Here is a 10,970-nt window from a genome sequence, read left to right on the forward strand (position 1 = left end):
CGGTTCTAGCATCACTCTGGCAGCTAGCATCAGATTTGTACCAAGATGCCAGGTGTTAAGCCTGCTTAGATGTCAGGACCTGTTCAGTGGAGACTGAATCTGAACTCTGCCTGGTTTTAGTAGAAGCAGCAGCACTTCTAGAGTTAATTAACATGCTATGTTATCCCCAAGAACAACTCATGTCATTTGAATAAGAGCATTTCTTTCTTTTTTTTTTTTTTTGAGACAGGGTTTCTCTGTGTAGCTTTGGTGCCAGTCCTGGATCTCTGTAGACCAGGTTGGCCTCGAACTCACAGAGATCCGCCTGCCTCTGCCTTCCGAGTGCTGGGATTAAAGGCATGCACCACCACCGCCCGGCAAGAGCATTTCTTTATCACTGCTTGACATAGTCACGTCAGGACACAGACTGCTGCAAGAACAACTGGACTTCTGGATCTCATCTTAGACAGTACTTGACTTCTGGTCTCGAGAGAGATGTGGGAACTTGGCCTGAAGAAGTTTTTCTTTCTTTTTCTGTAAGCTTTTCTTTCTTGCTTCAATTCGGGCATGTTTCTCAAGTCTCAGTCTAGAATTAAAACATAACAGCAACTTAGACAAAACCATCCCCGTTTCTCAAAGCACGTCCAAGCCAAGCATGTAAAAGCCACAGTCATGTCAGCAGTACTTGCTGTGTATAAATTAAGGATTGTGGAGGTCAAACCATCTCAGTACTGTGCCTACAGAAGCTGAGGAGAAGCCATGAAGATTTCTTCAGCCACCTGGCATCTTCACTAGGTCTTAAGTGTGGACAGGTTTCAAAGCTTAGGATCAACACCAGTGGGTGGGAGTGAGCAAGGTGTTAGGGGACCGTAGTTCTCACTGGTGAAGGGAGCATCTAACTAGACTGGGTGGTACAGGATGTGACTATCTGAGACCTGGAGCTAGTGTATAGCTTGAAACAATGTGATAAAAGCCTTGAAAATCATGAAGCATAGTGCAGAGTAAGGTTCCTCAGCAAGGGGCGATATTAGAGCAGACACTGGAAGAAGGCAGATTCGAAACAGTGCAAGAATTGGAAGGGCAGAGGGAACCCACAAGTCTGGCACTGAGATAAGAGGCAGTTTTAGGGTCTTCACTGCACAGATGCACTATGGCAAAAAATGCAGTTGGGTGTGCATGCTTTTAATCCCAGCAGGCAGATTTCTGCCCTAGGCCTGGGATGGCAGGTGCCAGGGCTACATAGACCCAATCAAAAAACAAAAGGAACAGAGGGAGATGGTTCAGAGAGGAAGACGAATAGTTCGAATTGATTCTAAAGTATATTAAACATTTTAATGCTCAGTCTAAAAACTAAAATGGCTGGTGATGGGGATCAGCAGAGAGACACTTGACTTTGATCCCCTGAACCTGGACTACAGGAGAGAACTGCTCCTGTAAGCTGTCCTCTAACTTGTACACACATATCATCCATGCTAGCATAGTATGTACATGTGCACACATATGGGCAAACAATTAAGTTTCTTTTTCTCTGGATTAAGTTTTGGGGTAGAAACATCAGTTTGTGACAACTTTGTGAGCAGAAAGTATCCCTGGAAGATTGTTTATTTGCAACAAGATTGACTAGTGGTCTTGTACCCAGTCCTGCTGCAGCCGCCTCGGTGCTGGGGTCACAGGTGTACCCAGCTAAAGGGGGCTCTGTACTGTGGGCATGTCACTTCACTCTGACATGCATCTTGCATCTCCCTGTCTCCCTTCTAACTGTGGTTTGGGGATTAAACTGTCTTTCAGCTTGTCTGCCAAGAACCCTGCCTAGTTTCTTAAGTGTCAGCTCGTGGTTCTTGGGCAACTACAGTCCTCTATCAGCAGCACCATGTTCTCCCTGTCTCATGTAAACTAATGCAGGATCTGCTACCGGAAATGCCTGACGTTACAGCCTGCAGCACAGCACGATCTCAGACCCACCCCTTCCCATGAGCCTTGGAACAGGAGCTTACACTCCACACGGTGCAGTAGGATTTCACTCTTATTTTTAGACACACACAAGTCATACAGCTTTCAAGGGATACACACTATTGATACAGTGACTTTATGAAGAGTTAGATTTCAGATACATGGCTTCAATTTTCCTTTTTAACCTAGTGCTTTTTTTTTAGGTAATGAAAATGTGTTAGTTATGTAATAGAAATCAAAGTATAAAGAACATAAAACATGGTATAAGGAGGCAGCTTCATCATGAGGACATTGTGCTCACCTGACAAAGTGATCCACATAAGGCATCGCAAAGAAGCGTTTCCTGTTGTATCTTTTATTTAGGTACCAAGGTAGAGGCCACTGCTTGAATTTGTGCCTGCCAAAAAAGTGAAGTTATTGCTTTATACAGAATATTTCACAAATTTTACTCTTCATTGTTTCCTAATTGGCCTCAAATAAATTAACCCAAATAAAAACAATAGAAAATGGGGCCAGGAGACAGCTAAGTAGGAAGGTACTTGCGACCTGAGTTCAATCCTTAGGACAAGTGTGTGAACAGGAGCAGAAAACCGACTCCTGCAAGTTTCCTCTGACCTCCACACATGTGCCACAGCACATACAAGCACACATACAAATAGGTAAAGTAATGAATGTTCTTTTTAGTTATTAGAAAATACAATTAAAAATTACGTGCTGGAGATTTTTCAAACAGAGCTATATCCCTAAATCCTTGGAAGAATTTTTTTCGTCTTTTTTTTTTGTTGTTGTTTTTTCATACACACACACACACACACACACACACACATTTTGAGACAGTTTTTCTGTGTAGTCCTGACTAAGCTGGCCTTAAACTTTGAGGTGCCTCTGCCTCCCCAGTGCTGGCATTAAAGGCGTGTGCCACCACAGCCCAGCTCCTTGGAAGAGCTTTAGAGTGAGAGGTTTTGGCAATTTCTCTTTCTGCGTTGGATTAGATGGCTCCTGATTGGATGGCTGAGATTCCATATCAAGTGGGAAGGTGCTGTTTTTAAGGCCTTAGGTTCGGAGAATGTCCAGACACCTCAAGCCTCGACACTTGCTAACTCACATTTAAGATACTACATGTCCATGAGTTAGTTTATCCTGGCTCCTCTGGGGTGAGTGACATCAGGCCCTTCCCTGAAGAAGGTAAGCTGTTCATTACTTGGCCCAGGGCTTATCCCAATGCCTGTGAAAGAAGCAAACTGACTTTGTTACTCAGGAACTTTCAAGTCCCAGGTTCTTAGTGGGCAAGGTGGGCAGAGGAGTATCTGAAATTAGCTCTCGGAGTTTTAGAATCTGGAATTACATGTGTATAGGCAGGTTTTTCTGGCAGAAGTGGCTAACCCACAGGGATGAGTTGTATGGAATTTGTTTTACCAAAGCAAGCTTGGTGCATATTTTGTGCTCTAGGAGATGGATGGGGGCCTCTCTCTACCTAAGATCTCTAATATATCCACAGGGGAAGAGTTTTAAAGGTACCGAGAGGGGTAACAAGGCAAGCGATCTCCACTCTTAGAAGTCACAGTGTAATCATGTACCAGATAATTCGTCCGAAGATGTCCCTTCTCCAAGCACCAGGTCTTGCTTTTTCTTGACCAGTCTGAAGAAGCCTTAGTGCATCCTCCCTCTCCTGGACAACTTTATCTAAGGCATCCATGGACTTGACAACCTGAGGTGACAAAGAGCCAGCGTCAGCCTCGCCTCAGCCGCGGTCCACAGAACTCAAGGTTGTGAAGCAGGGAATGGGTGACATTTCTATTTAGAAACCGCTCTTTCTAGTACTTCCTAGGAAGCCCTTTTGGCACAGGTGTGTGCCCACAGGTGTCTACAGTATGACTTTTCTGTAACTTATTTAAAGTTTTATCATTTCATTTCTTAATAATTGGTTTCCATGCAGGCCTTACTTTGGGCCACCAGCTCACAAATGGCTCGGTTACCTTTGTACTGCCCATCCTGCTTCCTCCACATCCGGCTGGCACTCCACCTTTCTTCCTCTCTGTCCCGGAAGTCCTGCCTAACCTCTTCCTGCCTAGCTAATGGCCATTTAGCTCTTTGTTAAAAACAGTGACACACCTTCATATACTGTAAAGGAATATTTCGTAACAATGTATCAGTTCTGTTTGGAGTGGACACAGCTCTAACAACATTTGAAAACACAGTAAGCCAACCATGCATAACCGTGGCTGCCTTTGTTAGAGCAAAACAAGCTTCTGGCTTGCCTGGTCACTGCTTTGCTCACATGCTCAGCCTCATTTCATTTGCTGACAGTTACTGTCCAAACTGGACCAGCAGGACACAAGAAAGGCAACTGCTAAACTTTGCCAAGACAAGGTAGAACAGACCTTCAAAATTCCTGCTTCACAGGAAAGTCTGTCAGACATGCTAGGCCTGTAGGCCTGAGCTGGATGCCTTAATGTTGCAGAGAAACTTTGGGTGACTGTCCAGACAACCTGATGTTCCTGTCAATAGGTTCATCTTTTTGGCGTCTTTGATGGAGTTGAAGACTAAATAATTATAATTATAATTTTCCTTGTTATAACAGAAAGTAAATTAGATAAAAAACTTTAGATTCATGAAGATACATAATTATTATTTCTAATTTTGCCAAATGCAAATAGATTGGATATTGTTACTGTAATTCTTAGTAACTGTTTTTGTTGTATATTGTTTTACTATATTAAGGTTAAAACCTTCCTTTTTAATTAGACAAAAAGGGGGAAATGTTGTGAAACAATTCTTTTCTACACTATGAATACCTATTACTCTCACTGATTAATAAAAAGCTGACAGGCCAGTAGCTGGGCGGGAAATTAGGTGGGAAAGCCAAACAGAATGATGGGAAGGAGGGTAGAGTCAGAAGAGATGCCAGCAAGCCACTGAATAAGCAGGATGTGTAAAAATGAGGTAACAAGCCATGAGCCACATGGCAAAGCATAAATAGAAATATGGGGTAATTTGAGTGTAAGAGTTAGCTAGTAACAAGCCTGAGCTATTGGCTGAGCATTTCTAAGTAATAGTAAGCCTCTGAGTTGTTATTTGGGACCCGGCAGTTAGGACAGGGAAACATTCATCTACACATGGCTGCTTCAGAAAGCAGTTCAAGAGAGACTTACCGTATGGCCTGGCAATTTTACTCCAGGTAGCTACTCATGGTAAATAAAAATCAATACCCATCTGTAGGTTGGAAGTTGCAACTAAGAATAAGGAGACAGAGGGACATGACACTTGTTTTGGGGGTGACAAAATGCTCTCAAGTGAAACTGTTGGAATGGTGTATAAAATTCTGCAAACTTACTAAAAAAACCACACAAATAGAAAAAAGGTTTGAAAGAAATATAAGAACCATATACTCATTCCCTTCTAGCTTTTACCCCATCCAGGAGTCTTAGCCCCCACAAGCCTACCTTTTCTAACCGCTCTGGACTTGGCATTGGCAGTATCTGTCGCTTGGCCTCCTGCTCTAGAGTTAGAAGCATGTTTCTTTCCTTCAGAAGGACATACCTGTACCAAACACAAAGGCACGGTGCTATTCTATAGTGATTTCTTACATCAAAATTAAAAGCCCCCAAAGTCTTGAAGTCCTTTGGAAACCTCCCACAGGGCATCATTCTGAAGAGCCGTCCTTCAGTCTAACCAGGTGCTATACCTTGGAGGAGTGCTGGAGGGTTATCATGCCATAGTCCTCCATCCCACAGGGAAGGAAGATGGGTAACATCTACTGAGGGGCTATTTCACACCTGAATGCTAAGCATCCCAATCTTTTCACAACTTTTGGAGTTGGCACTACTAATTCCCTCTCTCTAATGAAGACAGTGGGTCACAAAGCAAATTCTGGATTCAAATTTCAGACCCTCTGTGTAAAGTCTACCTCTAAGCTACAATGCCATTCCAATGTGACCTACTGGGTAAGGGAGACGACATGTATTACAACAGTTAAGGGGTAGACATGAGACACCTCTTCTAGAGCTAAGGTGACTAGAGAAAGCTTCCTAATGATAGGATTTAAGATGGAAGGGAACAAGCCAGCCAGAATCTAAAGCATTGACTTGGCTGAGCTGGGAAAAGGGGGCTTTGTGAACATCCCAGTTTCAGAATTAAAGTAGTAACCGTGGAGGGCAGGGCAAACAAGACAAAGGAATCGGGAGCTTTAAACTAGGGTCCACAGTCCTGGAGGAGGAGTGACAGAAGACACTGGTTATAGCAGTGAGGGCTGAAACAGTCCTAAATTCACGTTTATTGATAACTCATAACAGTGCTTTAACTAAAACTTACTTCTCTATAATAAATAAGCACAGGATGAGTGGTTAAACACTAGGCAATTCTTTAATCTGCCAAGAAAGAGAAATAATCCTTCAATTGGGATAAAAAATTAAGTGTCTACTAGAGTGCCCAGGCAGATAACAGTTGTGAGGGAAGTGGGTTGAGTGACAGCGGATAGGTGAGGAGCTGTGTAGGTATTGATATGCACACTGACCAGTGCTATCAAAGAGGCAGAGAGATCTAATTAGTCAAGAAGCCAAAAGCCTACATACATCGTGAAACTTCCCCCAAACAAGTACGGTTTAAACAAAACAGATTGGGTTAAATACTAGAATATGACCTTGTCTTAACCCTCTCAGACCTCCCGGGGCCATGTGCCTACATTCCCAACTAACTGGGATAATAGGCTAAAACCCCAAGCCATGAAACGGAATAAAAAGGAAGGCAGAAGTTGGGAATGATCTGGCCCACAGTAAGACTTTAGTTGAGACATTATCTTCTGAATGTTTTTTTTTTTTAGAACAAAGGAAAAAAACCTGCTTGAAATGGAACATTCTTGCTCTTTTAATATTTCCAGTTTTTAAACAGCCTTCTAAACAAATGGGGTGGGGAAAAAAGAAACAGAAATGTATTTAGGGCAAAAGAACTCTGGATCTCAGTAGGTCCATGTTTCACTTGTTGCAGATTTTTTTTTTTTTTTTTTAGAGGACTAGGGTCTTCTCTGTGTGCATGCTGTTTCTATTAAAGACCTCACATTTTGTTAAATGTTGATACTTTATTGCCTTGGAGGCCTGCTTAGCTTCTTGCTAGTGTTTAAGGCTCCTATGAGTTGCAGATAACAGGGTTCATTTTAACAAGCAGGTGAATCACCTTTTGGACTATAAATATAAGAAAGTGTCTACAAGGTCTTTATCTGCTGTCAGCATTTATATTAAACAATAAATTAACAAGAAAGGAGGAAAAAGGAAGGCAGTGTAAATGTGACCAACCAGTCCCAATGTCTTTTCTGAGTTTGTTTCTTGACACTACTGGTTTAATGGCATCAGTCTGGCTCTTATAGTACTTACGGAAAAACTTTAAATTCCTACTGCCTTTGAACTGTGAAACATCTGTCTCAATGTAATCCTCTGACATATTTATACAAAGCTCATATGATCACCCACTGTACCACGAAACAAATCATTTTGCCCAATTCTTTATCACATGGGTGTAGTTTTGACCCCACTGTTAAACTGTAGCATTTCAATGCAGAACACCCACCAAAGTTTATGTAAGTCTTCATTACTTTTGTTCCTTAGCTGCTGGCAGGTCCATGAAGCTCCTATGGGAATGAGAAATGTGTAACATTAAATGATGCTTCTAGCTCTGTGCCCCTGGCTGATTACCACCCACTCTTAAAATCTGTTTCTGTATCTGTAAAATGTGGAACAGAATTATTATATTCTACATGACTAGAATTCAATTAAGTAACATGAAAACATTAGTAACATGACTGGCAACAGCATTCAAAGACTGCTACTTTTTGTGTCAAATGCATTTCCATTCCCTAATGCCACTACAAGTTATTTTAATTATTACTTAAGAAAAAAAAAAAGCCAACTAAAACAAATCCCAACCTCATGTTAATTAACACTTTCACTTTCAAAGTACCCTTCTCTTAGACATCCCACCAACCTGCCAAGGAAGTATTCCTTCTGTTACGAGAATAACCTTTATAACCCACAGCAAATTCTAAAAGGAAACCCTAAATTGGACAATCCTAGGATGATGGAGGCTCAGTCAATTAATACAGACCAGATTTGACCTTTTCTTCCCCCCAGTTCTTTGGGTCATCAAAAAATTCTTCTAGTCCTTTCCTTGACAATGTGGTATGAAGTAATTTACACTGGAGAAAAGATGTGACATGTGGTGTGTTCTTGTTCCACAAACTAAGAGAAAACCTGCAATCAAACACAAATAAGTAATGGTTAAAGTTCATAATGTTTATATTTTATAAGCAAGAAACATTTCTTTATTACAACGTCAAAAATTCTACCCAGGATTTTGACCCCAGAGGTAGTAAACTTTAAACGTGTTAGGAAGTACTTTTTATTTTATAGATTGCTGCCCTATAGTCTCAGAGACAACATATTTACACAATTACATACATGTATCTTTTTATTTTACTATTAGTGTGTATGTGTGTGAGTACACACATTCATGTGCCATGACACACATGTAGGGGTTAGAAGACAACCCCAGTTTTCTACCTTGTTGAAGCAGTCTCTAGTTTAATGCTGCTCTGCTGAATACTCCAGGTCAGCAGGTTTGAAAGCTTTTGGGTGTTTCACTTTTTCTGCCTCCTATCTGGGCATAGGAATGCTGGGATCACAGATGTGTGCTACTGCACCCAGCTTCTGCTACACAGGTTCTTGGGGTCAAACTCAGGTCAACAGGCATGAATGGCGAGTCCAGTCTGCCTCCTGAGCCACCTTGCTGGACCCCACAATTATATTCTAGATAACATTTTTAGGTCTTCCTCCATTGTAGCAAGTCCATCTATGAGCAGATCAGAACCATCCCGAAAGTCAACTTTGCAACATTAGAAAGGCACAATGTTTTCTCCTTTAATCCAGTAATTCTGTATCTAGAGACTTTTAACATCAGAAATGGCAGTTCACAGATTAAGATGTCCACAAAGGAGTTAAATGTGGTATCAAACAGTTGTTAATTACATAAACATACAACTAGGTAATTGCTAATTACCGTACAACTGCATGAAAATCTTATGCAGTAATTTAGAAATTATGTTTCTAAAAATATTTAATGACCTGGTAAAATGACCTAAAAACAAAATGTGAAATGTTTCTCAAGTGCTGTCTTCTGAACCAAGAGTATTTGACTTGACTCTTTGTATGTGTTATGGGGATTGAGCCCAGGGCCTCAGGCATGTTAGATAAGTGCTTTACACTGAGCTACATTCCCTACTCTTGACTTGAATCTAATGATGATGAAATAATCAAATGGAGGCATATTCTAAAAAAACTAATCCTACCCAAAATGCCAGTATCACGACAAAGGAAAAAAGAACCATACTGGAATAATGGCAACTGGTGAAATAAATGATCTTTCATTGGGTCCTGAAGAAAAGAATGGAACCGAACGGAGACAAAGAAATAGGAGAGAGAGAAAAAAAAAAGAAGGAGTAAAGAAGGGAATTTTTAGTGCAATTTTATTTCTACTGTGGACTGTATGCTGAACAGCAGTGTATCCCTGAGGGTGATCGCTGGATCATACTTGGTAAGGAAATGCCCTTGGTTCTAGGTTCAAATTGGACCTCTGTCAAAAAGCGCAGAAAAAGAAGCATAAACACAGAGATCTTGAAAATGTGACAAAGTGACAATGACTGGCTATTCAGTGAAGTATGGTTACTGTTTTATTCTAATAACTTTACTATTGTTCTTTGGAAATGATGGCAAATGAAGTGTGTATATCTGCCAAATTAACGAAGAAATGGCAATGTGTTATCTGGGGATGCACAACTGCCTTTACCATCTTCAAATTCTTTGCCTCTCTTCTGAGTGACTTTATTAAAAAAAAACATACTAAAATTATTTCATTAAAAAATTTAAGGTTTATGTCTATGAATGTTTTCCTTGAGTATGTGTGCACCACGAGACTGTGGCTAATGCCTTCAGAGTTCAGAAGGTAGGCCTCGGATCCCCAGTTAAAGATACACGGGTGCTAGGAGCCTAACTTGAGTCCTCTGCAAGTACAAGTTCTCTTAACCCTGAGCCCCAAATTATTTTATTTATTTTCTCTCCATCCCCAATTTATTTCATTGTTAGGAAAAAAGATGATGAAAGACGAAATAATTTTTTCAAATTTGCCACCTTGATCAAGTTACAACTCTGCAAAATTTTTAAAAGCTAATTTCCGAAGTTAGTGTTAATAATACAGAGCAAAACAGACGCACAATAGCTGTGTGTTCGACCAAACATGGGTTGCTTCCTTCAATTAATCCGAGGTACACTACTATTTATAAAATTCGGCTCGTGCAGGCAAATGTCAACGAAGAGTAAGTTGTCTCTTTCTCACACTTGCACAAACACCTTCTGTGGCCTCAGTTCTCATCACTTAGTATCTGCCGGACAGTCTGTGTCCGAACCCGACGGTTCAGATCCCTCTCTGCCTTACACCTGGCGAAGCCTTCCCTTCCCAGCTCAAGACTCTGGGAAACGTGTCTCCCAACCCGCGCAGCCCAGCACAGAGCGTGTCCCAGGACACAGGGCATCCGAACACGCAGGCCGTCGGACCCACCGCCCGCAGCACCGGAACGCTGGCGAAGAGCAGGATGCGCCAGGGTGGGCGACTCCAAGGTCACGCCCTCCGCCCTCTGCAACAAGCTCCCAAAGGCGGAGGCGGTCATCCTCTTCTTCATCACTTACCCGGAACCAGCGGGGGCCTTGGGGTTTACTAGGGAGCCGGCAGCCTTCAGGAAGGCTGAGACTCCTCTACAAATACCCACTACCCTGGTCGCAGCCATGTTTCTAAGTAGACTCACTGGGCTGAGTCTACAATGTCACTTCCGTTGCTGCGTGCCGACAAGTGAAGCACACAGGAACAGGTTTTGCCCTTACTAAATGCGGCCTCTCTCACTGCTTTCGCCCCAACCCACTATCCGCCATAGAGCGCCTATGGGCTCTCTTCTCGCTCCCCACCGACGATGTCGTCACGTCTGCCCGCGAGCGCCTATATCTGAA

The 10,970-nt window shown here is 42.0% G+C and overlaps 1 protein-coding gene across 1 annotated transcript; it reads right to left on the bottom strand.

Moving 5' to 3' along the window:
• Positions 1-351: 351 nt before the first annotated feature.
• Mrpl47 (mitochondrial ribosomal protein L47) lies at positions 352-10,755 on the bottom strand. Its single transcript, XM_059265340.1, has 7 exons — positions 10,656-10,755; positions 8,023-8,168; positions 7,489-7,549; positions 5,373-5,469; positions 3,507-3,637; positions 2,231-2,326; positions 352-565 (listed from the first exon to the last, which is right to left on the bottom strand). Exons 1-7 carry the CDS (start codon positions 10,751-10,753, stop codon positions 442-444), a joined length of 753 nt encoding a protein of 250 aa, XP_059121323.1. The 5' UTR covers positions 10,754-10,755; the 3' UTR covers positions 352-441.
• Positions 10,756-10,970: the final 215 nt, after the last annotated feature.

Source organism: Peromyscus eremicus, chromosome 6, assembly GCF_949786415.1.
Source record: "Peromyscus eremicus chromosome 6, PerEre_H2_v1, whole genome shotgun sequence".
In the NCBI taxonomy this organism is placed as follows: Eukaryota; Metazoa; Chordata; class Mammalia; order Rodentia; family Cricetidae; genus Peromyscus; species Peromyscus eremicus.